Source organism: Bombyx mori, chromosome 1 (genome assembly GCF_030269925.1).
Source record: "Bombyx mori chromosome 1, ASM3026992v2".
In the NCBI taxonomy this organism is placed as follows: Eukaryota; Metazoa; Arthropoda; class Insecta; order Lepidoptera; family Bombycidae; genus Bombyx; species Bombyx mori.
In genome coordinates, this window is record NC_085107.1 from 13,080,713 (window position 1) to 13,095,734 (window position 15,022).

Here is a 15,022-nt window from a genome sequence, read left to right on the forward strand (position 1 = left end):
TTAGTAAGTGGCTATGGCAGTATTACACATCTCGCCTTCGCCGCGAGAAGCTTGCGAGGAAATTCAAACACCGACCCAAAAAAACGAGTTTTATTCATAATTGTTCGATATATGTAAAATGCTTATAAACTCGATAAATGTGTGGAATGCTTAGCGACGAAGTTAAGATCTTCCACCGAGCGGGTGATAATGCTCGGTAGATTGACGGTCCGAATGTTGTTCTTCGGAACTTGTATATATGCACGCTTATGTTGAAAATGTCGTAAGCGAGATTCAGGCATCTGTCTATTATCCTGTATTGTATGATGCCTGAATCTCGCTTACGACATTTTCAACATAGAGTTGTATATTACTCGCCACAAAATATGTATATTATTGAGGACCATCATCATATTATAACCCTATTATGGGCATTCAAATTAAAATAAAAGATTGTCGATTTCGGTCAGCGGTTTGGCATTTTGATTTATTTTTAATAATACGCTTTTATTAGCTTCAGACGTAATATATGTTTGTAACGGAATCTTTTAAAATTTCAACAATGATTTTTGCTTCATAATTGCAGGAGATTCTAATTTAGGAACAAAACTTGTTGACTTTAATTTGGATAAAAAGGTTTCCCTGCCGTACTGTTCGCTGCGCGGATAACAATGGTATACGCAATGTATGACGTACATACCTAAAGGCGAGGCAGCGGGAATTGAGCAAGACCAAACAATCTTTGCGCCTTACAATAAAGAAAATAAAATTGAGAAGTGGGAGGAGGCGTGACGACACAAAATCGGCGAAGCCCTAGATTGTAATGACAGAATTAGGTATTTTTATATTCATACGCTTTTATAAGCTTCATGCGTATGTTATTATGTAACGGAATCTTTGAACACGATTTTGGCTCCCTTCAAAACGTCGGATTAACTCGAAATTTGGCATACATATTAAGGACCGATGACAATTCAATATTTTAAATAGTTTGATCTGTTATCCTTTCTATGATAATCAGGTTTAGCGTTTTTTTGTTTTCCTGAGACCCGGAGTGTCTGCATCAAGACCAAGAAGGGAATCTACCAGGCGCGCTGATCACCTATTTCTGGGATAAGTTACCGACTGATTCAGACGAAATTTTTAAAATATTTAAAATTAAAAACATTGAAACAATTTAAATTCAACTAAAATAATAAAAATAAATAATAGTTTAAAAAAACTAAAAAAATACGCTTTAATAGAAAAACCAACTAAAAAATAGAAAATAAATTTTAATAAAATGCATGGTATCAAGAGTTGTAAATATTTTATGAACAGATATGAGTAGAAGGGTTATTTTGATAATATCCTGAAAACCACCGTACGCTTTTTTTGCAATCAAATAAGTTTTTCTTACACTATTTTTAATTCAAGTTTATTAAAATTTATTTTCTATTTCTTGGTTGGATTTTCTATAAAAGTGTATTTTTTAGGTTTTTTAAACTATTATTTATTCAACGAAATTACAGCTTGTCACAGCACAGTTTAGTTATTGAGTTTAGATATCTTTTTTTTTATTCCCTACTTATTCGCTTGTAGCCTAAGAGGCTATTCCAGCTACGCCCGGACGAGTAGGTGTGCACACGGGCTCAATCTAAGAGAATTTGCTAACACTAGTCCTAGCAAGAGCAGTGCTTCGCATAATCTACCACCGGATCGGAATCACGACCCACTGAGAAGATCCGGTGAGAAACTCAGTGGGCTGTGTCTATGGATTAGTTCGACGAGGACGGTGACCGGTGCTTGTGAGGTCTAAAAGCACCGTGAGTGAATTCGGGGGATCCGGGCAAGACATGTTTTGGGCGACGGCGGCTTTGCGTTGTCCCGTCGCAGTCGAATAAGTAATTAGCGGCGGCCACGACAAGAGGGTTTTCGTGTCACGCCGCTTTGTCGAAGTAGCGGCGGCAATCCTGCAGAAACGGGATTGGATGACCTGGAGAGAGTTAATGTGTGTACAGGCCGCGTGAGCAAATGCTACTCTTGCATAGATAATGACAGAACGTACGCAAGCTTTGTAGAGTGTCACCTTGTCATGAAGGGACATTTTACTTTGCTTAATTTAGTTACCAAGCAAATCAGTGTGAATAAGAGACAACATGGACTTAGGAACCAAAAAAAACTTTCAATAACTGGCTTATAAAACTTATAATCCGGGAGCTTATTCAAAAGTCCATTAGATTAAACAAACAGAATTATCACGAGATATGTTATATTTTGTTTGAGATAAAAAAAATATCGTTCCATCGTTAGTTATATTGAGCAAGATTTTTTTATTCTTTGTCCATCGAGGCTTTGTACAAATTAGCCACTGCCGCTCGTGCTCAAGTAAACAGAACAACAAGTTTAAATCTACTTTAAAATTTCAAGAAAACCTCGTTAAGGGCAGAACTCTTGCCAAAAAACCACAACACCCTGTGTAAATTTAAAGACGAAAATAATTAAAACCATTTTGTTGATAGAATTCTTATTTATACTGTTTTTTTTTTTAAAGCATTACACATAAAATTTATTAGGTAGCGTTACGGCGAAAACCGTCGCGTGAGATCTTGTACGCGAATCGTAAATGATCTCTGGCATCAATTTAGGATCAATTAGGAACATATTTACATAAATACAGTAAATTTCGCTGTCGTGGTGTATTCTAATATAAAAACATGACAGAAGAGAGCATCACAATTTCACTATTATTGCAATTCAATAATATTCACAATTCATTCATTCAATATATCTCGTGTTATAATGACATTAATTCACTTAATTCACTCTTAGTTAGTAGGTTAGTTAAGTTAATAAGTTTGAAGGACATACCACACCTTCAAATTTATCACTCATTTACGTGAATATCCCAAATTTGCCTCCGTATATTCCTTGGAAATATAATTATAAACCTCTAAAATCTAGCGGTTTTCTGAAGTTGCCAGTAAGCTAATCACGGTATTCGTACGGTTCTTGACATGTGCATTCATGAAAATAAATATTCCAAGATTCTATAAAAGTAATAATAAAATTATCTACTTGTTAATAGTATGGTTTGCTCGGTATAAATATACATATCGACGCTTGAAAGGCAAAAGAGACTAAGCGACAATAACTGCTTTGTACATAAATGATAGGCAATAACCATATTCGATGCGCAAAAAATATTTATTTCTAGGTCTGTTAAAATCATTTCAATCCTACAGCTAGATTCGTTAAAATAGATTTTTTTCAGGTATTTCTCATGTATATTTTAAATTAATTTCAACTTTAAATTAGTCTATTGTAAAGTTCACGCATTGTCGCTTAGTCATGTTTGCCTTTCAAGCGTCGATATTATAAAACAACGTTAGCGTATCATTCTTAAAAATTGTCTTTCATTAATGTTTAGTGTTTAAGGTACCACCATAGAAAATTTCAATACTCATACGTACGTATGAATACGTAATCAACTCATATTCCCAAATAACTTTCACTGGTGATAGGACCTCTTGGGAGTCCGCACGGGTAGGTACCACCACCCCGCCTATTTCCGCCGTGAAGCAGTAATGAGTTTCGGTTCGAAGTGTGGGGTAGCCGTTGTAACTATACTGAGACCTTAGAACTTATTTCTCAAGGTGGGTGGGGCATTTACGTTGTAGATGTCTATGGGCTTCAGTAGCCACTTAACACCAGGGGGGCTATTAGCTCGTCTATCCAAATAATCAATTTTAAAAAATTTAAAAACTTTCACGATTAAGGAATAACATCGTTCACTAAGAATCAAACCCGCAAAAACTAATTACTGGCGGTGGGGCGTGACCACCGCCTAGTGTTTTCCTGTCTCGATGGAGTAATGCGTTCCGATTTTAAGGGTGGAAGACTGTATTTAGTGGCATTCCCTTTGTGATGTCTATGGGTCCCAATGGCATAACGATGACAAGACGTGAGCTGTCACATGTCACAAAAAAAACATCAGATCCAGATGTCGGTTCAATTCTAGAACACATTTAACACAATTACTACTTTACTATAATAAGAGAATTTTGCTATTGAGTTTCCCAATTTAGAATACCTTTATATTAAACAAATGCAAGTATCATTTAGTACAGAGGCAGTACCGATTGCAATTAAGCAATTTAATTTCAACCAACCGAAGCTTTACAAAAGCAATCTTTCCGAGAACGAAACTTATTCAAAATTTGCAGACTTTCCTTTGAATGGTCTCAAATCTCAATCGTTCCGAATAATTGGTGGTACTGAACACGGTGGTAACAGAAACCTTACGTATCGCGCTTTACAAAGTTACGATTATGTATATAATATTAAATTAATCAAGTCAGAGGTTAAAATGATACTTTTTAGGTCATTTATTTATAAAGATTCGAGATATTTTTAGAATTGTCAAAAAAGCCACTTTATAGTGAAATTTGCATTATAGAACTTAATTTAATGAATCGGAAATGATTGTTATCGCTGTACACTAGCTATTTTATAGATAATTAATATCGCTAAAAATTTTTGGAGCGAGAATCAATGTTTACGACTTTGATTGACTCATCGAACCCGCACAGAAATTTACGTTGTTGATGTCTCCGGTGGTCTCCACTAAACACAAGGTAGGCCGCGAGCTCAGCAAAAATTTACAAAAATGCCAAGTGTATTACATATGTCAAAACCAATAAAATTAGTCACCCTTTGTGCTACGTTGACTGCCATGTAGGTCACCGACGCCTTACATGGCACACTGAAGTAATTATTTTGGTTTCTTTCTTCGATCTTCTTATTAAGGCGCCGTAATATTTAGTAGGATCTGGGAGAGACGTATCCGAAAATACTGAGAACAAACAAAAGAAGGAAAAGTTAGGCAGTCGAGGCTTGTCGTCGAGATCCGAGGATACCGCACCGTCTCCTACGAGGCGGCGTGCCTGCTCGCCGGGGCGCCACCCTGGGATGTGGAGGCGGAGGCGGTCGCTGCCGACTACAGGTGGCGTAGCGACCTCCGACCTAGGGACGAAGAGCACCCTGACGAAGGAGCGATTCGAGCGCAGAGGGTCCAATCTCGGCGGTCCGTGCTGGAGGCGTGGTCTCGCCGTTTGGCGGACCCGTCAGCCGACCTCCGTACCGTCGAAGCAGTCCGCTCAGATTTCGCGGACTCGGTGGGCAGCGACCACGAACGTCTCACCTTCCGGCTGACGCAGATGCTTACCAGTCACGGATGCTTCGGCTGGTACTTGGACAAGAGAGCCGGAAGGGAACCGACGGCGCAGTGTCACCATTGCGCAGACCGCGACGAGGATGACACTGCGGAACACACATTGGCGCGTTGCTCTGGATTCGACGAGTAATGCGCCGCCCTCGTCGCTGTCATAGGAGAGGACCTCTTGCTGCCGCGTGTCATGGCTACGATGCTCGACAGCGACGCGTCCTGGAAGGCGAATCTCGACTTCTGTGAGTCCACCATCTCGCAGAAGGAGGCGGCGGAACGAGAGAGCTCTTCTCTTTCCGCACCGATCCGTCGCCGTCGAGCCGGGGGCCGGAGGAGGGATTACGCTCGCACATTCCAGCCCCTGTAGATGGCGGCTTCCCCCCGGTGACGGTCACGGGGCGACCAGAGGGCGTAGAAGCCGCCAAGGAGAAAAATCCTCGAGATTCAAAAGAGTGACGGGTTGACGGTATATCGCTTCCCGACCCGGCAGGCTAGTCCAGCGGGGTATTCCGGGACACCAGCGGCACCGTCTGGGCGGCCTGACGGGCTGCCTTACTGAGACGGCACACTTTTCGGAGCCTTCGATTCGCCTCGAAGGCTCCGTCGGCCGGGCGTCCTTGGGGTGAGCTGCGCCGTCTGGTTGTAGTGTTGACCGCGGTAACCCCCTTACCTCATCTGGGTTCTGACCACGAAGGGGATCGGACGCCTGGGCACAGAGTGCAGAGGAGTCGTTTAGTGGGTAGGACCCTGAAAACATCCTTGGGCCCGCGGTCTCACAGTCGTGGACCAGTCCCACATATTCCGCGTGCCCCCTAGAGCGGGGACCTCGTAGGAGGTTCGGCCCCCGGCTAGAAAAAAAAGCAGTCGAGGCTCTTTATAACAGAAGTCGACATCATTCCTTCAGTGCGCCACGTAGGGCATCGGTGACCTACATTACAGTCAACGTGTTAAGTTCAAGTGCATATTATACTGGGTTCAGGCCGGTCCCGTAAGTATGCGGACCTCGGCGAAATCTAAACCACGGACATATTATTTTTGTGTGTTAGTGGTTGAATAATTCATCATAAAACTACTCTTTCATCAAGTTAAAAAATGAAGAATACTCAATACTTCGTTCCGATCGGTGTGCTATATACCGAACTCGTACTCAGCACATCACGCATCCTGTCTCATGAGGTACAACCTGTCATAGTTCAGAGTTTTTTTAAGAAGAAAACAGTAGAAGTAGGAAAGAAATTCACGAAGCATAGCTTAATGCTGATTATACACTAGATCAGCCTTTCTCAAAGTGGGCGATAACGCACCCTCGTGGGCGCTGCAGGCCTAAAGAGGGGCGGTAAGAGATCAAAAAAAAAAATGAGGGCGTTGTGTAGAGGCTTGGGAGGCGATTAGAAATTTTATCTAGGAGGACTCGTAGACACCGACTGAGCTCTCGCTATAGTGGTTTTTAGTAGGTGAAAAAATGGGGGCGCTAAAAATAATTAAATCTCAAAGTGGGCAGTAGACAAAATAAGTTTGGGAGCCCCTGCACTAGATGCACAATTGCAATACAAGTCAGATATCGATAAATAAATCACGCTGTAGCTGAAGCACATCACACTCAAATTCGGTACCTCAGATATAAATACCAAGCCGCTGTGGCTTATGTAAATTTGCAATGCATTATTATGTGAAGAGCCTTCAGGGCCAGTTTGAGATGTTGGGGTTGTAGGAAAACGAGGCCGAAAAGAAAATTAAGCTATTTATTATTTATTATATTATTATCTTTATAATATTGATTTGACTTTTATTATAACTGGAGGTATCTTGTTCAAAAGACTGAATAGGAACAATTTGGAAGTATAACTAATGTACAAAAAATGAAGTGAACTTTTCAGCCGATTTTCTGTTCATGATAATCAACATACAAACTTTACTCGCGGTAGGGTGTGTGATCAGCTCGCACGGGTAATTTTACCCTGACCATTTAGGCCGTGAAGCAGTAATGCGTTACGGTTTGAAGGTTAGGGTAGTCCTTGTACTATAAAACTGAGACTTCGAACTCATGTTTCAAGGTGAGTGGCGGCATTTACATTGTTAATATCTATGGGCTCCGATAGCACCAGGTAACCGGGAACTCGTCCATCCGTCTAAGCAATAAAAGAAACACATATTTTCAAATTTATTCTTAGTCTTTAATGGAACCGAAATATGTAGATAGGCAATTGCAAAATTCTGAAAACAAGATATTAAAATACAATCATAAAATTAAATTGATTGTGATTCCGACTCTTGAAAACTTAAGAAAATATCTACAAAATCACTGTTTTTATGTAATTATTTTTTAATATTAAATGTAAATACAAAAAAAGCGCAGTATTGTCGATATAAATTAGCCCCACAAAATTTACAAATTTACATTTTCTGATATTCATCTGTTCCATTCTCAGAACTACTTATCAAGTATGTCTGAATGCAGTTTATGTTACTTAATGGCGAAGAAAATAAGGCTTCATTAGTGAAACACATTTCCAATAATTTTCTTGTATACAAAAATATTACAACATGTTCTTTTATAAAATGAAACGTTTGTGTTAAATTACAGACAATATGTTGATAAGGAATTCGATATGAAGCCATTGTAAACGCTTAGTTTAACAGTTGGTTTCCCACGTCATGTGCCTCAATAACACCGGCTTTTTCTTCAGAACATAATACCCCGAGATACTGTTACGAATTCCATGCAAACAAAATTTAATAATGTAAAATAAATCTCGCATAACAACAGCTATTGTCTTCGCAAATGAAACCGCAACTCATTGATTGGTTGTCGGCAAACATTACAAAGATGTCGCAATTAAATTACCGTAAAATGTTCACAGGTAACACAAAACTCAGGAATAATGTTAATTTCGCATTTTATACATCGTGTAAAAGTAATCCTTCGAAATTCTTCGTTTTATTTTACTGTTTAATAATCTGATTTATAAATGATTATTTAATTTAGTTTATTTTACGACCGCAAGCGAAAAGTGGCCTGTCGCGTTTCGGTCTTTGACATTAATGTAATTTAATAATAAAACCATAGTTTTTATTTATTTTTAAACACCGTCGAAAAAATTCCGATTGATCCAAGTAATTTAAAATAGTTTTATTTTTTACTGTCATCGAAAGCCTAAGTTGTATAGTCATAGACAATGCCAAGAGTTTTCAGAATGAACTCCCCTCCGCAATATTTTCCTAGCGCCTTATAGCGCACGGAGAACTAAGTTTGAGGAAAGTTCTCAAAATTAAGCAGCGGTTTGACTATGCCCCTAGCATTGCTAATGGGTTTGAGCGTCTTCATTACTTACCATCAGATAGGCCGTATGCTAGTCTGCTTCTTCTTCCTTGTCGGTATCGCTCTTGACGTAGTGGTTGTAGTCATAACCTCAGGCGTTGGTTGGTAAGCTTCACAACACGCCGCCACTCCTCTTTAACGTTGATGAGCCATTTACTGTGGGTTTTGTCTGGTCCATCCACCACGTAGGTGATCTTCCTGTAGGTGATCACCTTCCACGTAGGTGACCTTCAACCTTTCCCTGGACCACACTTCGCTCAACAGCCACCTCCCCTCGGCGGCATACGTTACCAAAAAAGGTGAGAGTACGAGACTGTACCAAAGATGATAAAATCTATACAATGACAATAAAAAATAACCAAGAGAGCAAATGTGAGGTTTTGAAAATTGATTAATTTGCTAAAGCAAACCAGTATTCCGGTATACTTAACCGATATGTTATTTAAGTTTACTTAAACATTATTATTCGCGAATTGCATGCATGACTAAAGCTACTTCAATTTTCGCCTTCACGGGAGATTAATCCTTAAAACCTACTCTATTTAGATTGAAAATTTGTTGAGTAGTTTTAATACACACGACATCTTTCAACTGTCAAATTCTAATGGAGGGGTTTACGATCAGCAGTCAAGCTTAAAAATAATACACATGGTGTAAGTTTAATGAAGTTGAAATATATATTACATAAGTACAGTATGTGTACTACTTCAATCGAAAATGGCCAATGGGCAAAGTTGACACGTTAATCGAACAGTGTCGTGAAATGATCATAAAACTCGTTTTACTTCTAAAATCATATTTACACCAAAAAAACTAAATCGATTCTTTTTTGTCCTGTTTTGTATATTCATTTTCAGTTTTAGACACCCTACTGTTAACGGTTTATGTTATTTACAGTAAAAGTATAGATGCTGGATTTATCTTGTATCGCTCGAGACCGTTCTTCGGCATCGAATGGCCGGGGCGATTAGTTAGTAATTAGGTTTGTCTCGAAACATCGTGTTAACGTAATCGGTTTACTGTCTCACGCCATCACTGCATGATTAAAGGTAGTAAAAACTTTGCCTTAACGATGAATATTGTTAAATTAACATTGATTGAAAAATGTTACGTACATTTGTGTTTGCAAAAATCCACGTATTAAAATAGGTAATTTTCTAATATGAGCTGAAGAAATCAGATATACGGTCTGAATTCCATGATTTTGTTAGAAAATCCCTAACTACATTATTACTATTACGTAGACCCCTGAACCAATGGAATACATAAAGATTTACGAGTCATAATACATTTCAATAATAGCTTTTCATTTGCTTAATCATTGGGTTATTTTGACAAATATTGTTTAATTTTGAGCTAGGTTTTTTCATTTTATATTTCTAGCGTTTCAAATAATTTTGTTTATGACAATTACAAAAAATTCATTCGAAAGGATTTTGACAAAAGTCAAATAGTCAAAAGAGAGGAAGAAACCTAAGACACTTACGTCAAGCCATTAATTTAAGACTAATAAATGCAAGATCTGGTAAGGATTCATCAAAACGTTGGTTACCTCGTTCTCCTCAAAAGTTAGATTTTTGCAGAAAGGATAGTTTGTTTATGTGCCGACGGTACTGTCTACAAGAATAGCAGTGTAGTATGTATGTTATGGACCGTTGAATAGTATATAGAGCCACGTTTCATACATAGTATATAGTTAAAGTCACCATCTTGGCTGCTTATGTAATACGTGTCTACAGGTAAGGGTGACACGATGAATTGGAGACCTGCTTTCCGGACCCAAGCCTTTCAGCGAAGGCATTCATACGACATTGGACCTAACTTTGTGTAAAGACCTGTTATTTTTAGTACAGACATGTTTTAGGTCAACCTTTTATAAAAAACGTTTCTATAATTTTTATGTGAAAATTCGTACATTTCGTTTGAACGTGTCGTGTAGAGTAGTTTTTTTTATTTATAAAATATGGCCAGAAGTTTCAAATTGCTTCTGAATAACTTGTACTAGGTTACGTTGCGACCAAAACATAATATATAATATGAATTTTACTCATCCATAGCAACAGTTTCTTAAGTATTTGCCTACCTAACTCTTTCAGCTTATAATTATACCAATTTATACTCCTACAGATAAAATTTCTAGGTACATTCATGATTCAAAGACCTCAAGACCACAATACTATAAGGCTATTCAATCAATGGAAATTGATAAAAAGCGGCATTAAGCTTCTCAAACAACACAAAATATAGTAAATATTTACTGCATTAATAAGTTTATTAAGTAGAACAGACTTTAATCTGTATAGATAATAGATTTGACATGGGATTTGACACTTACTGGATAGTTAAAGAAGGAACTATATAAAAAAAGTATTTTTAAAAATAATTATTAAGTAAGTAATTATTTTTAAAGTTGTCTAAAAAATAACAGAACATAATTTAAAAATATATGTTACCTAAATCGAAGTTATGTTGTATAAAACGTTTATTACATAAATACACATATAGTCATATATTTCATTTTCTGTTGAAAATACTTTACAATACATTCGTTATTTCAAAGAACTGGAACGTATAGTGAACACGAATTCTTCGTGACTGCGAACAAAATTTTTCTCAAAAGCGAATCGCGGTTACATTATATTTCTTGAAAGCGTGTACCTTAACAAAATCGAATTTCTATACACTTTTACTATATATATTGGCTTTGAATTATTCGAATGACTTGTCTGTCTTTAAATAAACAAGTCAGAGCTGGATAAGACTGGCTCTGGATTAACTGGAATGCCATACAATTCACTCAATACTAAAAAGTAGTAATTTTATATAAAGTTGTAGTGTTCAACGCGACTAAACAATTAAAAGAGAGCGACAAGACATTATGAATTTTCATTACCTTTAAAACAAATTTTATCAATATCCAAAAACTAAAACAATAAAAAACAAAAGAATACGATAAATAATAACTCAAATGGGCAGAATTAACAGCTAAACATCATTATTCTAAATGGCATTTCAGTATTAAATTTACATTGTGTAGACCGATGAGGTAGTACAATGGCTGAGCTTCAAACTATAGCAAGTACAATGGCTGAGCTTCAAACTATAGCAGCTCATAGACTTAGTGTTGAGAGTCTGTAAGAAGTCTCAGCTTCGGGTCGAGTTACTTATACTTTCGTAGTGAATAGATTTTTGTTCCAGTACAGCATTTATAGAAAAGAAGATTAGCTGCAAACGTTAAGTCAGTCAGATAAAGAATCTAGGACACTAGTACTGCACGAAGTATAAGGATATGAACTAACTTCAACCGAAAACAAATAGGGTTTTTTTTTCATTGCTTAGATAAATTTAATAAATAAATTAAATTAAATAGATCAAAAACGAAATTAATGGTGGTGGATCGAGCAAATGTTCTAAGATTGAATGGGGCGCTTGGATTAGAGGTTGTAGACGAATTCGTGTATCTCGGGTCCTGCATCAGCAACAAAGGCTCATGTGAAACTGACGTGCGCCGACGTATCGGAATGGCTAAAAGTGCGATGTCTCAGCTACAGAAGATCTGGAAGAATAGAGGGATAGGCCTGAAAACTAAAACCAGACTGGTGCGGACTCTTGTTTTCTCTATCTTCTTGTATGGAGCTGAGACATGGACGTTGAAAGCAGCAGACCGAATGCGCATCGATGCTTTCGAAATGTGGTGTTGGAGACGCATGCTAAGAATTCCGTGGACAGCCTTCCGGACTAACGTGTCGATATTGAAGCAACTGGGCATCAAAATCAGACTGTCTACTGTATGTCTGAAGCGGATCCTCGAATATTTTGGTCACATTGCGAGGAAAGACGGCGATAACCTGGAAAAACTTATGATCACAGGGAAAGTTGAAGGCAACAGATCTAGAGGCCGCAGCCATACTCGTTGGTCCGATCAGATCCGCACCGCTTTGGACAGTACAGTGTACAGCGCGCTGCATGACGCCGTGGACAGGGGAAAGTGGAAAAAGATCCTAAAATTGAAGCTCATGGGTGATGGTGGTCACGACCCTCAGACATGAGGAACGCGACTCGAGGAGGAGGAGATGTGTGGACGAGGTCACAGCCCACCTGGTGTTAAGTGGTTACTGGAGCCCATAGACATCTACAACGTAAATGCGCCACACACCTTGAAATATAAGTTCTAAGGTCTCAGTATAGTCACAACGGCTGCCCCACCCTTCAAACCGAAACGCATTACTGCTTCACGGCAGAAATAATGTCGAGCAGCACGACCATGCCGGACTTTAAAGGGGCTACATAACTGAATCAAAAAAACCCTCTATCTGATTTTTCCTAGATCTATCTCAATCTATGAAAGCACCCTGCACTAGGACAAAGTGTACAGTATGGCTAGGGGGTAAACGAGAACGCGACTTTCAAGGCAGCATTTCGTCGTTTTTAATCAGAATCTCGCCTTTCGTCAAGAGACATTATCTGCGAGAGAGCACAGAGATTTGTTATGAAACATAAACCGCAAACGTGTTGTATTTGTATGAGAGAAATTGCAATTCTAACACTATTTGCAAACCGCAGCTGGGCACAAGCTCGTGCGGGAGACAGAATTATTTCCCTCAGGATATACAAACGAAATGAATAAGTCCAGCGGATTTTAGTAATTTTATGCATTGTCACAGAAAATTCATGAAAACTTAATACTAAATTTAATTCAAAATACTTCATTTGCTTCATTTTGATTTTATTTCATGATTGAAGACTAATTTTAAGATCATCATTAAATTGTAATTACCGAGATAGCGTTTGGTTCAAAATTACATTACAATAAAAAAGGAAACTTCAGAAACGACAATAAGAACGAGTTTTAAATGAAAGTTTTTATAGTGTTAATAACATATAAAGAGGCAACATTCGCTGGTCATTATAATAAGCGATCAATTGAGTGCGAGGTGGTGGCTGTTTTTCGGGTAGGCAGATGTTCGAAAGGTAGAAAGATTAGGCAGCCGATGCGCGCCGCTGGCACACGCTCCGATATTTTTCGACTACACATTGTTATTAAAGACAGCTGCTTGAGACACGTTCCTATATAAAAAACCTTGTCAGATGTCGGCCTCGAGATTTTAACTTGAGTTCGTTTGAAAGGACTCTAGTTCTGTATACATACTTGATTTTAAAATGTACATGAAACAGCTGAGTAAAATAGGTATTTTTAAATGCATTGTTTTATGTTTTATAGGTGGCGTGGCGGAATAGCGGCTTAATAGATAGAAGGTAGGTAGTACTGATTGTACGACACAATAACACTAATAAATCGCCACAGAAATGCTTTGTTTGTTCCATATGAAATACACATAACAGTTAACATACAGCTGAAGCCTGGAGTCTGTTTTCTCGTCGGAGAGGGATCCAGTAGCTGCCTTTGCAATAAATTACAGTATCACGAATTTTAAACTTCATATATGAAGAAACATTTTTACTAATAAATAAAAAAAAACATTTATAGATTAGTTTGTCTCATTTTCATTGCAATTAACACTTGTCGCACATCATAATATATCTATACGTAATTATATAAATATATATGTTTATTCATCTCAGTTTCCGCATCATCGATTTAAAGTTTCTGTCTCGATTACTTTTGAATTTTACAACTATACTTTGTACTACGAGTACGAGCGTGCTGCAGTTATTTGTTCCGTAATGTATTCCATAAAATATTTTTCTTTTTTCTGTGGACTGATCCCTAAAACGCAGATGCCAGAACACCTTTCTATCTGAAAGTTGCGTTGTCTGACTTCCTTATTCAGTTCACAACATCGCTTATTACAAAATTATTCAGTTTCGTATTAATACTCGAATACTTACATATAATAATATGCTTTTTCTGTTATCAAATATAACGTTTTAATAATGAAATGAAATAACTATATTTATATCTGAACACATGAATTAATTCGAAGAATTCTATTTATTATTATTTGGCGGGTGAACGTGCTCACGACCGACTCTCGGCTGGTGTCAAGTGTATATCCATAATTTGTACTGGTAAAACATATTCTTAGCCCACTCGGGTTGGTACTATAGCATTTCGGCTTTAAGGGCGGGACAGCCGAAACATAATCAATATAGACTTCTACCTCAAGTTTCTAGGTGGGTGGGGGGTATTCACCTTGTGATATCCATAGTAGGTTAATAAGGTAGAACATGAAAAGAGATAGCACATGTCGTCTTTTCGCATTAAAAGTGTACAATTTCCAAAAAGATTCGAAATTGAGTTAATATGCGGAATCATTTGGTATGACCAGTATTTTTCTCATAAACACTATCAGAAGAGCATTTTTTTAAAAGTTTACCTATATTTTGACTACTACGTAGTAACAAAATTAATACATAATTTTATCTTAATTTAAAAGACAGTAAGAAACCAGTAAAAACTAAAAAATAAATGTTGCAAAGATGATTCATATTAAAAATATCATATGTTAAACCTTTAAAACACTCTCCTGTAAAATTTCGTAAGTTTTAATGCGAGA

At 37.7% G+C, this 15,022-nt stretch overlaps 2 protein-coding genes across 9 annotated transcripts in view; both read left to right on the forward strand.

The window, feature by feature from the left end:
* LOC134199213 (uncharacterized) overlaps nucleotides 1-15,022 on the forward strand; it is a 65,693-nt gene that overhangs the window by 27,602 nt on the left and 23,069 nt on the right. For 7 of the 8 annotated variants that reach the window (XR_009973597.1, XR_009973598.1, XR_009973599.1 and 4 more), the window contains one exon: nucleotides 13,726-13,760. The gene's annotated coding sequence lies outside the window, so the exon portion shown is untranslated. Of the gene's footprint in view, nucleotides 1-9,852; nucleotides 10,030-13,725; nucleotides 13,761-15,022 lie in introns of those variants that run through there. The other variant, XM_062669590.1, reaches the window with a different exon arrangement.
* On the forward strand, nucleotides 11,902-12,593 carry LOC134199789 (uncharacterized). The gene has a single exon (XM_062671306.1). It carries the CDS (start codon nucleotides 12,026-12,028, stop codon nucleotides 12,551-12,553), a length of 528 nt encoding a protein of 175 aa, XP_062527290.1. The 5' UTR covers nucleotides 11,902-12,025; the 3' UTR covers nucleotides 12,554-12,593.

Coding starts and splice junctions, on each gene's coding strand:
- LOC134199789 (XM_062671306.1), top strand. CDS start 12,026: ATGGCTAAAAGTGCGATGTCTCAGCTACAGAAGATCTGGAAGAATAGA.